The sequence below is a fragment of the Orcinus orca genome, chromosome 10, assembly GCF_937001465.1.
Source record: "Orcinus orca chromosome 10, mOrcOrc1.1, whole genome shotgun sequence".
NCBI classification, from domain to species: Eukaryota; Metazoa; Chordata; class Mammalia; order Artiodactyla; family Delphinidae; genus Orcinus; species Orcinus orca.
Genome location: NC_064568.1, coordinates 102689816 through 102704935, shown reverse-complemented (window position 1 = coordinate 102704935; position 15120 = coordinate 102689816). Strand labels below are relative to the sequence as shown.

Genomic DNA, 15120 nt, shown 5'->3' with positions numbered 1-15120 from the left:
TCCCTTGGGCAGCCCCCTGGCCCTGCGCGTGACCCTCCCCGCACCCAGGCAGGCTCGCGGCTCCCCCTCTCCTTCACTGCTTCTACTTCTCAGCTCCGCTGTCGTTTCTGGACACCCACTCCGCTTACCACAGGCCCCGCTTCTGGGCTCCGGAGCCTCTTCACTCTTCACTTCAGCAGTGACTGGAGAAAACCACAGTTCCCTGTGACACTCCCCTGCAGATGCCCCGTCTCCTGGGCACCAGGCTCAGTGGCTTAGCCTCATCCATGGCCCATTCCTCCCTGCACCCGAGAAGTTGTCTGTTCGCGTAGACTCCAGCTCAGGGCAGATGGGTGGAGGAACGATGGGCAGAGGGAGAAGTGGGGACAGCAAGGACAGCCCAGGCGGGCCTGTGACAGGCCTGAGAAGAGAGGGCAGTGCAAGGATCCCTGCTGGCTTCCTCAGAAAGATTCAGCAGTGCCCTGTCTCACTGGTAACAGCTTATCAAATGCTCTTTCCGTTACAGATCCTTTAGAAACTTATCCTACAGGTTGGCCAGCACATTGGAAGGGACAACACAAGCCAAGGTTATGCGTTGCAGCATCATTTGTAGTATCAAAAATTGCTGGTAAAATGCATTATAGAAATCCACAACGCTGTGTCTAATGTGCTGCCATGTGTGTTTGTTAAAGGCGGGTGAGAGAGAAGCATTTAAATTCATATTTGCTGATATACACATAGGGCACGCTGTAAGACACCTGGAAACCAGACACAGTGGCTATGGAGGGCAGGGGGTCGTGGGCTGATGGGGGAGGCCTTGTACCGTGTACCTTTTTATAGTCTCAGAGTCTTGTACCATTTATGTATTAGAACCTCTCCCAGATTTTCCCAAAAATGAATTTATTTTCAATTCTAAAAACCTCCAAAGTAGTTCTACTAACTGAATGAAAGTCAACCTGTTTAACCAGGGAGACGATCTGACTTCTCTAAACGTCCCTTCACAAGTCGTCTCCAGCGGCTTCAGCTCATCTTCTTTCACTTTGCAGGAAGTAGTTCTGACTCGTAATTCATCCAGCTCTTCTCCTCAGGGAACTTCTCTCCTTGCTCGTTTTATTAGTAAAGCCCGATCCAGTTCCTTGCATTTCTTTCCCTTTCTTCCTCCACCCAAAGGCTCTACACATCCATTACCAGGTTAGATGATATTTAGACAGTTCACACCCATAGGAGCATAATTATTTGCTTTAACACTTGAACCCTTAGCCTGACATTTCCTGGTAACTCTAAGAAAGTATCAAACTCTTGACTTTATCGTAGTAAGAAACACCAAGTTCGGAAGGCCGTGCCTTTAAGGCTGAGCGAAACACAGCAGCTAGCCTGACACAGAACAGCCGACAGAGAAGGGAGAATCAGCGGGACTAACTTTCGGTGGCAGGAGAGAGCACCGTCTCCAGCCATTGAAAAGGCTGTTTGAAAATGTAGTAGAACCGGGACCAGGGGGCAGAGTGGCCCGAGGGCGTGGCGGACCCGCAGAAACGGGGCGGGGCTGCTTCGTGAGCCTGTGTGAGCAGCTCTTCATCCAGAAGAAATTTCGGCTAAAACGGCAGATAGCTCGGCTCTAATAATATTTCTTTGAATCAGTTTCCATTTTTCTTTCAACTTCTCAAGCCCGGAATATGTCCTCTTCATGAGACCCGTTCTAGTTCAGTTCCGTTCCTCAAAAGTCTCAAATTTCGCAGTTTCCTTTCAGCACGTTCCTTCCCATCTCTCGTTTTATTAGGCGGGATCAGTGCGAGGGCGATTTCCTCGTCAGACTTGGGAGGCAAACAAACGCCTATCCTCTCCGAAGGTTCTTCTTTTTAAGCTTCTTAAATTAACACAGTCGATCCTGGGTCTGTCGCAAGCATTTTTCCCTAATTCAAAGGCGAGTTGATGGCAAGACCTCACCGACTGCTGTGCTTTCGGACCCCTGGCAGGTTCCTCTCCATTCATGGATGCGCTGACGGCCAACGGGACGACCAACCTGCAGACGTCAGTCACGGGCGTGACGGCCGGGAAGAGGAAATTCATCGATGACAGACGAGACCAGCCCTTCGACAAGCGGCTGCGTTTCAGCGTGAGGCAGACGGAAAGCGCCTACAGGTACAGGGATATCGTCGTCCGGAAGCAGGACGGCTTCACCCACATCCTGCTGTCCACGAAGTCGTCCGAGAACAACTCTCTCAACCCAGAGGTGAGCACCGTCCCTGGGGCTGCTCGGGGCCGCCTGTCTCTCTGGGCCTGCGGGGCCCGGTCCCTGCTCTCCTGCGCCCTTTCTCATCCCCCATCCCCACCCCGGGCTGTTTCACCTAGCGGTGGAAGCCACTGCAGCACGGCAGGCCTGCTCCCCGTTATACGTGGGGACAGTGTGGTCCGGCGAGGACCCGGCTTCCTGCTCGGGGCTCTGGCTGTGAACAGGGAGGTGGCGGTGGTGCCCCTGTGCTTCCACCTCCCGGCCAGGAGCTCTTCATCCATCGGGGGGGACGGAGGGCCTCCCTGAAGTCACATGTAAAGCGTGTGCACACGCCATCCTGTAGCTTTCGTCAGGTCCCAGAGCTCTCTGTTCAGACAAGATTAAAGAGCCCCAGGTCCAGCCTTCTGAATATCTCACCATCCTTCCCAGTCGGTCCCAGCACTCCACGTAGTGGAACTTACAGCTGCAGTGATGCCAGCGCATTTGTTACTGATCGTACCCGGTAAAGGTAGCTTCCCAGGATCGAGGGAGACTGGTGCTCGCAAAGGCTCGAAACTTAGTTCTGTGAAGTATCTAAAATCGGAAGTGTTTGAACCTGCACTCTATCATGCCTAAAATTGTAAGTTCTGGTAGTTGTTTCCTGGTTGTGAACAGCTAGGTCACGCCTTTTCTGGACGAGAAAACCACAGAAAGCTAGTGTGTCTGGCCAGGATCACGGGACAGACCAGCTCAGGGCGGCTGGTCCCCGGTACATCGTTAGACCGTTGGTTATTTGTAAGTCCTTCAGAGAGACCATTTTAAGTAGTTTGTGCCCTTCTAAAATGCCTCCATGCTGATGTGCTTTGTACTCGTTACCCGTACGCACTAAACTTGGGGTTTCTGTCCCAAGGACGGAGGCTGGTGTCAAATGAAACCAGACTAGTAGTTTGTTTGGACTGGTTGCACGCGCCACCTGCTGTCCACACTGTAGAAATGCCAAGGGGATATAATACGTAACTCACCCACCGAGAGCCGCAAGGACGGGACCGTTGAGTAACTCAGATTCACACATCTCTCTAGTTATGATACTCTGTTCGTAATTTGTTATGTGATGAGACTCTGTCCCCATTATCCCCAATCCCTGGTTTCACAAAATAAGAAACTTGCGAGTTACTTGGTAGGTACAGGCAACAGTATCAGGCCGTAAATGCACTTTGCGCGGATCGAGATGGTCCAGTAATGAGATGCTGTTAGCGTTCCCTTTGCGCCCGTGACTCCCGGTGCCTTTCAGGTGATGAAGGAAGTGCAGAGCGCCCTGAGCACGGCCGCCGCCGACGACAGCAAGCTGGTGCTCTTCAGCGCCGTGGGCAGCGTCTTCTGCTGCGGCCTTGACTTCATCTACTTCATCCGGCGCCTGACGGACGACCGGAAGAGAGAGAGCACGAAGATGGCCGAGGCCATCAGGTACGCACACCTGGTCCGCCGTGAACGCCGGCGTGACCCAGGCCCCGCGGGGCGGGTCTGGACGGGCCTGCGAGCAGGGCGTGCGTCTCCTCCCCTGAGACTCACTGGTAGCAGAGTTGATCGGACCTTCTGTCTCTGCTGTGGGCCACTTGCCTTGAGCAGATGACGCATGTCAAGGTTGGCTGGAGCCCGGCACACGCTCGATGGGGGGCACTCCAGGGGCAGAGCGCAGGGTAGCACGTGGCGGGGGCTTCGGCCGTCCACGCTCCGTGTGCTCTGCCGCCAGCCCTGGGATAAAGACACTGTCTTTTTCATGTGGTAACTTACCGTTTGCTTGACTCTAAACTAAATCGGCTGGACTTTATGACACACTAGTTCCGTAACATCACACGAGCAGGTTTTTTCGGTACAAGCAGTACACACAAGTTCATCCTGAGTTCCAGCCACACAGCAGGATGGTGGAAGCCTTTTTCCTGTCTTGGCCTGGAGTAGGCAGGGCATCCCTCTCCAAAAGATCTCCCCAGATGGTTCCGATGGGCGCAGCCCCAAACAGCCCGTCAGAGGAGCCCTGGAACCCCACACCTTGGGACTATCGGGCATTGCCTTGGCCTTTCAGAATATTTTTAGTAATTCTCAAAATTAATGTTTTCTCACACTGTATACACGTGTGCATGTACACAAGGCATTATCGGTTCGTTGATCTTTTCAAACATTACTATTTTTTAGGCTATCCTAGGGTAGTTGTTTCTCCAAAACTAGTTTGAAATTTTATAATCCGATTTTATTAAGCATTGCTTCTGGCTTCCTAAATAATTTCAAACTTGCAGTGTACTAGACGGGACCATCTTGTTATTCAAAGTAAACTGCTTGATCAATGCACGTAATTCCTTGACAAGTCATCAGTAACTTTAGGATAACTTGTAGATATTCCTAATTATTGACCCATCCCACCCTTTCAGGATGAATTATAGGGACTTAATGTTCATTTTTAAAATACAGATGCTTATGCCTCAGGTGGTGACTGTGTATTCTCCGTAAGATCACACTGACTTTCCACCTGACTGTGTGATCTGGGGGCTCTGCTGAGTGAGAAGCCAGGGTTCTGGCTCACTCCCCCGTAGACGGTTCCCTGAGTTCCACCAATGAACGTTCTGGGCCGCCTCTCCAGGGTGGGTTTGCCCTTGACGGGCGCAAAGGCTCGTATTGTTGGGATTAGACAAAGTAGAGGAAGGATAGATCAAGCGCTATCTCATGTGTTGAACTTCTGGGTAATTTTAAATGCTAATTTTCTTCAGCCACCCGCTCCATTTCAGAAACTCCAGGCTCTCCTCACTCCCCACAAAAGGCCGAATTGGTATCCTAGGGGAAAGCCGAATCTTGCTTTAGGAAATCAGTTCTTCTTTAAATGATATGTTTTTGTCAATGTGAATTTTTCTGAATGCACTCAGGCAGGATCCAAAAATAGTTCCACCAGATTGACTTAACCTTTACTTTTGCTCATTTGCATTGAAATTCATGTTTATGTGTGTAAGGTTGGCTTATACACATAAAGCTATCACTACGTGTATCTTTTGTTTCTGTGGTGTCTCGTCTCAAATTCCTTAAAACTTTGGGCAAAGAACATCAATCGCAGCGAGTTTCCGAAAGAAAGGTGGGAAATAGGAAGGTCAGGTCTGAACTGTTAGCTTCTTAAGTATCTGTAGGGGCTAATTCCGTTGCTGGGATGGCAGTAACCAGTTTGCAGATTAATTGTAATAAAAATACTCAGCACATTAGTGATAAAAACAGTTATTAGGGATCAATTTATAACGTTAGGCTTTTGCAGTCTGTGGGGACCAGTAGCTGCTGCTTTGTGTCTGAAGGACCAGGAGCCTCCTCCCCCCAAAAGGAGGCGAGAGGAGCAGAGATTTGGGGAGGGAGCAAAGCCGGAGAGGAAACGTCCCCTGGAACCTGACCTCTTCCGCATTCACTCCCGTTCCAGGCACTCTCGTGAAGGGGGAGATCAGTTGAGAAATGGCAGTGAACTGGCCCTTAACAGGTCAGTTCTTGGTTTCCCCAAAACAATTCCTGGACTGTTGTTCTTAGGTGATTTTCTAACTTGGTGAGGTCTGTGGGGTAGTAAATGCACTTCAAAAGAATAGAGAGAATTTCGGTTTTAAGAGTCTTTTTGTGGCAAATATGATCTCTTTCCTTCCCTGCCGTTCCCAGCACAGCCTTTCACTCAATTCATAGGCAATCCAGAGGAAAGCGAAGTTTAAATTCAGTATGTTGCATTGAGCACATTTGAACGTTCATGCATTGTAAGTTCTAAACTACACTTACTTTACGTCCCGCAAAGCAGTGGACAGACGGTCCCTGGCTGCCAGGCCCCCGAGAGCCATCCCGGGGCCCGAAGGCGCCTCCCGCCTCTGGCTGCCGTGTGGCTAAGCCTTCTTGGCTCGGGGAAGTTCCTGCAAAACAGAAAAGCGGTTCTGTGAACAACTGTTGGGGGTTTTTGGGGGTTTTCGGGGGGTTTTGTTTTTTTTTAATTTTCACACGAGAGGGGTTTCTCTGTGGACCGTGCTCGCTCTGGCGTCTCAGAGCTCATCAGATGGCGTGGTGGAGTCCTCCAAGAAGGGGCGATGGCCTTCACTCCAGAGGGAGTCGGTTAATTCATACTCTGCCCAGAAAGAGCCCCGGGTTTAGATGATCAATCCAAGCAAAAATAAAAATCTTCTTAGGGGGGAAAAATTCAGTTCCAATTTCTCCAGCCTGATTTTGCAATATGTACTTTAGAAGCAGATTTTTTTTCTTTTATACTGACATATGAGAAGGATTCATTCCTTGTACCGTTTCTCTATAGAATCCCTTTATTACACTGTTTTGATCACCTCTTTCATGTTAAGCTACCATCCCATCCATGGTTTCCAGATGTCAGCACTGAAAGAGCTTCCACTTTGCCCCTGTTCACGTGAGCAGATGAATGTGGGGCTACTCGGGGAAAACGTCTGCTTTAAACCAGGGAGACAGCAGTTACCTTCTCAAGGGTCGTTGGTAACTGAGCATAGAAAATGCATTTCCGTCACGACTCGTTGACCCAGAATCCTCAAACAGTGGCGGAACTGAAGTAGCTTCACGTACTGGTCTAGGATTATTTCAAGGACCTATTGTAAAGGGTGTCTGGCTCTCTGCGTCCTTAAAACCCAGTGTGATCTTCCTAACAGTGCCCCAGGCTCTCATTTAAAAGTCTCTGCAGCTCATTCGAGTGACCTAATTTTCAATCCCCCCAACCTTTGGGGACCCCGGGGCAGGCTGAGGTCTGTGCTGACTGCAGGGGCTTTTGAGAAGAGTTCCCAGAGTGAGGCCTGCAGGCTGCCAAACTCTAGGGTCCCCTCCCCGCCACACGCACACACACACCCTACACACACTCCCTCCCTCCAAACCTCCCCCCCCCCACCACCATCCAAAGACATGACCCTTCCTGTCAGTATTTGGGGAGGAGGGGAGACTAGATGATAGAGACGATCTGCACAGATTTGCCTTATTTTTAAATTGCTGAATTGTAGGGAGCAGGACCCAGACTGGTATTTTTGGCCCCAAAGCTGGGGGGGCGTCAGGTTGAGAATTTGGAGTTCTGGACTTCTGATCTAGAACATAGCTGGCCTTAAAGGCATTATCTTACATTCATTTTGGGTGGGTTTGTCCTTTTCTTCACCACGTTAAGTCTTCACACGACGCGACCTCTGATCATCGTTAGCTTCACCGTGCAGGGGAGGGAGATGCACCATCTGGCCCTGAACCGAAGAGCAGAGCAGCCCGCCTTCCCAGCCTGACCCTCCAGCAGGTCCCAGCGGTGTGATGCTCTCGTCAGGTCTCACATCTCACACGAGCCTGTGAGCTTCTTGTCCCTACGTCCCCCAACTCATTCCATCTAGTTCTATATAAACTCAGGAAATTTCTGTGTTTCGAGTTAATCAGTAAGCCGTCTGAAATCACAGACCAAGTCCAGACCTGGGGACTGGAACCCTGGGGTTCCTGACCCCAGGCCCCATGTCCCTGCCCAGCACAGGCTACCGCAGTGACGCCAGGCCTCCTCCGGGAGAGCTGCGGGACTGGTCCTCCGAAGCCCCTCGTGGTTCCTGGGCTCCTCCTGCCGTCAGGGGAAGACAGGTTGGCCCTGGAGCCCAAGCCGAGAGCACCTTCCGCTGTGTTGTTCCCGCAGAATTCACAGGTCCTGTGGCGACAGCCACCCTGGCCTGGTGTCCAAGGCACCATTAAGCCTTTGCAGCACACGGTACATAAAGCCAGGGCCCCTGGCAGTGGGGAGAAGGCCATCAGCGAATTCCAAGTCACGGTGATGCCCCCAGAGATCACATCTTGGTGTATTGAATTCCGTAGGAGTAGATTTTTCTGTTGCTCAAACATGCAGTGTTTTGAGTAACTCCCTCATTTATTCTCCATTTTAGAAACTTCGTGAATACTTTCATTCAGTTTAAGAAGCCTATTATTGTAGCCGTAAATGGCCCAGCCATTGGGCTAGGAGCGTCCATCCTGCCTCTCTGTGACGTGGTTTGGGCCAATGAGAAGGCTTGGTTCCAAACACCCTACACTACCTTCGGACAGAGTCCAGATGGCTGTTCCACCGTGATGTTTCCCAGGATTATGGGAGGAGCATCTGTGAGTACCTCTTTTTAAAAAATCATCTTAGAAAACGTCCTGCAGAAGTCTAGTTTGGTTAGTGTTTTTCTAAATACAGACAAGGTGTCATTCTGGGGGGACTTTGCATCAAATGCACTTGTTCTTAAATCATGAAATCACACTCTTAGTTCAGGAGCTCGTGGAAGGTTTTCACGGTTTGGTTCATAGACTGTTTCGGGAAGAGGCCCTCCTGCCATGAGGAATCTCTGTCTCTGCGTGATTAACACCGATACCCACGAGTAGTCAACACCCAGTGTGACCCAAACGAACCAGAGTTTGCAATCAACAGGTTCTTGCCCTCATAACCTGAAAGCTGCCCTTTTAGGGGAAAGCACAAAGGAGCAAAGCTGGGCCTTTCCCCCCAGGATTGGGGGGCTTTCGTCTTACCTGTTAAATCCACCCGTAACGAGAGTCTGTTTGTGTTGCAGCTTGTGGGTTGTAGAAAGTTCACGTTGACGTTCCTCACTCCTTGAGCCGTAATCTGGTACGGGCTGGGGTCCTGGCCTGGGGCTGCAGGCACAGACGCTGAAGGGGAGGCCGGCACGCGGCGGCAGGAGCCGAGCTGTATGGCAGGCCCTGTGGAGCTTCACCTCCGCCCCCGCGGGGAGCCCTGGGGCACCTGTGGCCTGGGACACGCACCCTGCCGTGGGCTGGAGTGGCTGGCTGCCGTGGCTGTCGTCTCAGCTCGGGCTGTGGTGTCACCCCGCGGCAGAGGGTCCCCAGGGCTCCTGGCATCTGTGCTGACCGTCTCCAGCGGCCGGGCAGCTAGATCTGGGCGGCACAGCCGTGTCCAGCCGTCGCCCTTGTCCCGTGGGCGCCACCTCCTCCTGCCCGTGTGCTGGGCCGCGCGCCTGGGTGCAGGACTCCCCCCCCCCCGGTTCCTGGGGGAGACACAGAGGACAACGAGACAGAGGGTGCTGCCTCAGGCGGGGGCCCCCAGCTCACGAGGAAAAGGATGTTTGCATGCGCTCGTTATTGATGGTGGAAAAAGAGTAAGTGCAGTTGAGAGAAGTAGGCGTCCTGGGCACCCAGGTAACACTGGAGCAGCCCTGGCGGCTGGCACTGCCCGCAAACACCTCACAGCGCCCTCTAGGGCGCCCGGTCGGACGACTCGCCGAAAGGCTGAGGAACCATCACGGCCTGGAGGGGGCCTGACGGCTCAGGGCAGGGGGCCTGGGTCAGAGAAAGGACGTCACTGGGAAACCTGGCAAGATTGGCAGACAGTTCACGGCTCAGTCGTAAGAGCATCATGTTGATGGTGATTTTCTGGTTTTGGTCATCACGAGGTGTTCCGTAAGGTGTTACCGTGAGGGACAGCTGGGGGACGGGGCCCAGGAGCTCTCTGTGCTGCTTTTATCATCTCTCCGTAAGTCTACTCACTCCCAAACAGAACGTTTAAAGGGTTTAAAGAAACGTAAAAGGAGTGACGTGGGACAAGCCGCAGCACCCATGGCCACATCTGGTCTCAGGGCCGCTCCCCCTCGTCTCCCTTCCTGCTGTAGCCTCCCCGCCAGCTGCCCTCAGTGGCCATCCTGCTGGGGACACTGGGCCCTGTGTGCACCCAGGCCCGAGCTACTGCCCTGGTCCGTGGATGGCTGCAGTCAGGCGGGAGGACCGCATGGCTCTGGGGGCCCCCTGCCCCCCTGGCCTGCCCAGGCAGCAGTCGTGGCTTGAAGGCCAGTGGGACCCTTGCTGGCAGCTGTGGCCCCTCTGGGACCGCCACGCCCGGAGCTGTGAGGAGGGGAGACGGCACCCCTTGGGATCAGGGGGAGGGAGGGTTGCCGGGGCCGTGCTGGCCTCTGCCCCTTGTTTCCCAGCCCGCAGGGACGCGGAGGCCAGCGCCCGTCCTCCCAGGGTGCATGTCCACCCGCTGCTCCGCAGGCCGGCACGGGAAGGGTCTCTGGGCCGGGGACCCCGGAGCCCTGCAGGCAGGGCACAGTCCGAGGCCGGAGTGAGGAGCAGCGTGGCCAGCGGCTGGGCTCCTCAGGACCTGCCAGCTTGGCCCTGGGGTCCGGCTGGAGCTGCAGAGAGACAGCGGCTGCACCGGCCACTAGGTTCACGTGGTGGATGCCCCCTGCCGCCCCCCCCATACCAGGCCTGCCCGGGGGAGCCGCGTACAGCCAGGCACTGCACTTTCTGGGGTCTGTGCAGACCTGCCCCGCGTTGCCCTGTGCATCCCCCCACCTGGAGTAGGAAGGCCGAGTAGGGGCCGGCTTTCCCGTAACAGCAGGTAGGGGCGAGCCGGTTCTCGTGAAGGAAGCCAGGCAGCAAGGACAGCTCACGACTGGCCGTCACTGGCCCCAGGCCTCAGCGTCCAGAAAAGGGAAGGAGAGACGGGGTAGGGGGAGCAGTAAGTGACCTCCACGTGGCAGAAAACGATGTTCAAGGAAGTGACGGCGAGGGGCTGAGGACGCCCGCCCTGTCACTCGCACTCCAGACGGCCCAGGGCCGGCAGTGTCTACGTCCACCATCCGAGCTCAGACCCTGGCGTTCACGTCGGTCTTGAGAACGTGCTCCATGCTCAGTGCCTGGCTTGTGGTCCTGTCTGCACGATGCAGTGGAGTGCATAGAAACACGAGCTAGGAGACGGGACCTGGCTCCCCGCCCTACGCTGAAAGGCCAGTAGATGCGCAGGCATCTGCTTTCCAGCCGCACCGGTGGGTTCCAGGAGGTGCACAGGTCTGTCAGCTGAGACGTCTCAGTACGAGCAGGGCCTTTCGTAACAAGGGTTTTACCTCTTTTGGAAAAAAGTATGTTTTACCGGAGCCTAGAAGCTTATGGTCAAGTCTTCAGGATAAACTACGGAGAGGAAATTGTCACAGCAGAATAGGGTGAGGTTTCTTTGTCAGATAGATTCTCTCCTTTCTCCTTAGTGCAGTACCTGAGCCTGTCGTTCGAATGAGATAAAACCCATACTTGTGTTGAGACCTGAAAAGTGACCTAAGTCCAGGACCAAGTTTTTAAAAAAAGCATGTATGAAATTGATTTTAACAGCTGCAGATGTGAACTTCTTCCATGAAGTAACTGTGGTCAGACCCTCTTAAGCAGACTAAGTGGTCATCCAGGTCCCACAGAGTTTATTTTTACCGTGTGGATGTTAACCGTGGCTGCCGAGTTACCCTGCAGCAGAAACATCCCTGCCCTTAGAACCTTGCTCTGACCGTTGGCCTCTGACATAGAAAACGTTGGGTAGCAGTTCTGTGCCTGGTGCAAATCCTTAAAACCACCAATTGCCATTAGCCTTGCTTACGCCTGTTGCCTGGGAAACCGGTTCGTGTGCTGAATGAGTCCACACGTGGGAATGGCTGGCACTGGGCGGCGGCAGGCGGGGAGGGACATGCCAGTAACTTCAGATCTATAGCAGAGAGGCCTTCTTTAATTTAGATTCCTTGGTTCTGTTCTACGTCATAAAATAAGCCTTTTACATCTTGAAAACTCTCCGGCCGGTAGTTGCGTCCCCCGTTGATGGCATCTCCCATGTGTTACTCGCGCACAGTCTGAACTTTCAGGGCTGAGTTTTCGGGCTGTGTCCTCCCTGCCGCGCCCTCCCGCGTCTCACGCGCCCTCTGCTCTTTCTTCCTTCCAGGCGAATGAAATGCTGCTCAGTGGACGGAAGCTGACGGCGCAGGAGGCGTGTGGCAAAGGCCTGGTCTCCCAGGTGTTTTGGCCCGGGACCTTCACCCAGGAAGTCATGGTCCGCATTAAGGAGCTCGCCTCCTGTAACCCGGTCGTACGTCCAGTTCCTTCTCTTCCGCGTGTCAGTGCTCTCACCTCGACCTTTCCCTACAGGGCACGCACAGGGGGCACCCACAGCTGCCTCCATGTGCGACACCGGAGGCTGGGCTCGGGCCTCTGCTGACCTTGCCCTCCCTCTGCAGATACCCGGGAGCCAAGAAGTGCAGTTCAAGCTGAGAATCAGTCACTTCAGTGTCCCGTGCAAGTCTGCAAAAAGCAACGTTTCTAAAGTTCTTTACTGTTTCCAAAGCCCTTTCGCACAACTGCACTTATTTCTCCCTCAGTAGACTTTGGTTTTTGTTTAATAAGTGTGCTGGGTAACAGTCTTCTAACAGAATTGCATTGGGTGAAATGTTATTTCATACTAACTGACACAACTCCCATCTAGGCTGTCCCAGGCCTCCCACAACTCGTTACCGAAATTAAATTCCGGTTAGAAAACTCCCGGGGCGGGCATTCTCAATGAGTATCACAGGCATGGACAGGGTCCACACTGGGGGCAGGGTCCCCACAGCCGTAGCTCAGGCCCAAGCCTGGTCACACTGCTGGGGCAGGACCAGGGCGTGGAAAGCAGCACAGCTCTGTTGTGAATTAGCTTAACAGCCCTTTGAAGTGAAAAATTTGTCCAGTATCCACAGTGAATCAGATACACATTATACCTACATCGGGCCTGACACGTATCGTGAGATGTCTGGTCACCTTCTTACCAGGTGGCTCGTCGGGTTTGCTAACTGCCTCCGTAAGCTTGGAGGCAGCAAGGAGCCAGCACTTGCAGCTACAGTCCCCGCTAATCACAGGTCATTGTCTGGCACAGGTGCTCGAGGAATCCAAGGCCCTGGTGCGCTGCAACATGAAGCTGGAGCTGGAGCAGGCCAACGAGCGGGAGTGCGAGGTGCTGAAGAAGATCTGGGGCTCGGCCCAGGGCATGGACTCCATGCTCAAGTACCTGCAGAGGAAGATCGACGAGTTCTGACGGCCGGGCTGCCCCAGACGACCCTGGAGTCGCATCGCGCAGGCCGGCTGGGGCTCCCCGGGGCGCGGACCCACCCTCACAGCCTGAAACAGGTTCACGTGGAGCTCACGCTTGGGAGCAGGACTTGAAACAGCCAAGCTATTTATTACCAAGGAGTTTTTAAGTACTGTAACTTTAAAATAAATAACTACAAAGCTCCTTTGTCCAAACGTCATTATTTTATACTTAATATACACACAAGTATAAAAGTATAAATTGTGAGGCTCTAGGGCTGCTCTTTGAGGCTCTACTTTTTGTTATCTTTGGCTAGTACTGTATAAAAAAGAAGTGTGTTTTCCTGGTTTGGGTGTCAGAAAAGTCTGGAATATTGTTTTCCTTGTTTTTTCCTTCTAGAAAACAGAATCTAAAGAGGTGTTAGCCCGCCTCACCCCCACCCCACCCCAAATAGAAATACGGAAAGATCCGAGGCATGCCCTTGTCTCCAGGAAGGTACAAAACCTCAGAGATGGAAAATTCTCAATCAAAAGGAAGACTTATCCTAAAAGAATAAATATTTCTGATTAAACACCCACTGCTGAATATACCCTCAGACTAAAACACGCCTAGGATTCACGCTGAGAAATCAGTTAATTCTGCCCTCTTTCTTAAATATGTCCGATTCTTACCCAGTTAACAGAAAGAAACCACTCTCTCTAGGGGAAAGCTTGTGTTGCAGTTAGCGAATCACTGAATAGCTAAGTATGATCTCTAAGTTACAGGGGTTTATAATTAATTTTTCTGACCCATTTGAAAAAATAACTGTGTAAGCGCTTCTTGTTACTGGGTGAGAACTCCTTTATATACAGGTTTGGTTTTCTATTTGCAGACATGATTGATGTATTACACCAAAAATAAAGTATTTTTATGTTTATAAAGTGTAATTTTTAGGTTCACTTAGAATATATTTTATTTAATAAGTTAAAATTCTTTTGGCACACTATTAAATGCAGAAACTCCTTTTTAAGAGAAAGAACTACCTTATATCGACGTTTAATGTTCTTGGTCTCTGCTTTCATGTCTACACAATATACCAAGTACAGGATGCTGTCCAAGAGTGCCCTGTGTAAATAGACGTCCGCATTCCCGCCAGGAGTGAGGACTGATTCCTGATTCCAGACGCCTATCACTCGGTAGGCTTCTGAGCTTGCAATCATATTGAATGTATGAAGAATGAAATAAAATCAAAACCTTATTTTTGTACAGTTTTGAAGTTTATACTTAGAACCGACCACCTCCCGGCCTCGTGGAGAGCTGTACAGCGTGTAAATCTGCCTTTACCATGGATTGGCTGGTGCAGTATTTTTGCATCTGTGGGACCTACTTTTTTCGTTCAGTAGTTTGAACTATATATAAACTGTACAATCTGTAAAGTTTTTATAGAATAAATATTCAGCTGTGAAAACTGGTTAAATAAAACTAATATTTCTTAACACATTTGAAATGTTTCTCTGATAATTCTTCACTTCTGAAGTTCCTCATGAGACGTTTACATTTTGTGTGAAATATACACACGGGCATATCACATTTGACAGTTTAAGGGAAACCCATGCCCACAATGTAACCAGAAGCAGGTGGAAGGCAGCCGACTAGGACCACCCTACTGCCCCTGTTGGCCAGAGAGCGGAAGAAGGGGAAAGCCTCTGGGCCCGGCAGGAGCCCAGAGGGCCAGGGCCAGGGGCTCGCCTCCCGGCCACCTCAGGGGCTCCAACCTCCTCGTCCTTCACTGGGCTTATACTAATACGAACAAATGGATGCAAAAGGAGGAAACTGTGTGTTAGAGAACCGGCTCTACCAAGTAGTGACACATCACGAGAGAGGGACAATGCGTGGCATAGGGCTCTTGCCTGCTGGGTCTGTCACTGCCCTCATCTGCTTCAGCCCCTCTGGTGGCCTCTGTGTCACTGACCTTTCTGTCCCTTCCGTAACCGGCTTTCCCCAGCCCTGCCCTTACTGTCCTAGATGCTCTGGTGACCTCCAGAACATGCCAGGGGGGCCCTGCCCTCCACGGTAAGGGAGAGACTCCAGGCAGATTAAACAGTCCTCC

The 15120-nt window shown here is 52.1% G+C and overlaps 1 protein-coding gene across 2 annotated transcripts in view; it reads left to right on the top strand.

Moving 5' to 3' along the window:
• The window catches only part of CDYL (chromodomain Y like), a 152239-nt gene extending 137722 nt beyond the window's left edge, over positions 1-14517 (top strand). For both annotated transcript variants that reach the window (XM_049715575.1, XM_012537187.3), the window contains 5 exons: positions 1953-2209; positions 3480-3652; positions 8098-8308; positions 11916-12059; positions 12879-14517. In XM_049715575.1, the coding sequence (XP_049571532.1) occupies positions 1953-2209; positions 3480-3652; positions 8098-8308; positions 11916-12059; positions 12879-13037 (944 nt within the window). In that variant the 3' untranslated portion in view covers positions 13038-14517. The remainder of the gene's footprint in view (positions 1-1952; positions 2210-3479; positions 3653-8097; positions 8309-11915; positions 12060-12878) is intronic.
• Positions 14518-15120: the final 603 nt, after the last annotated feature.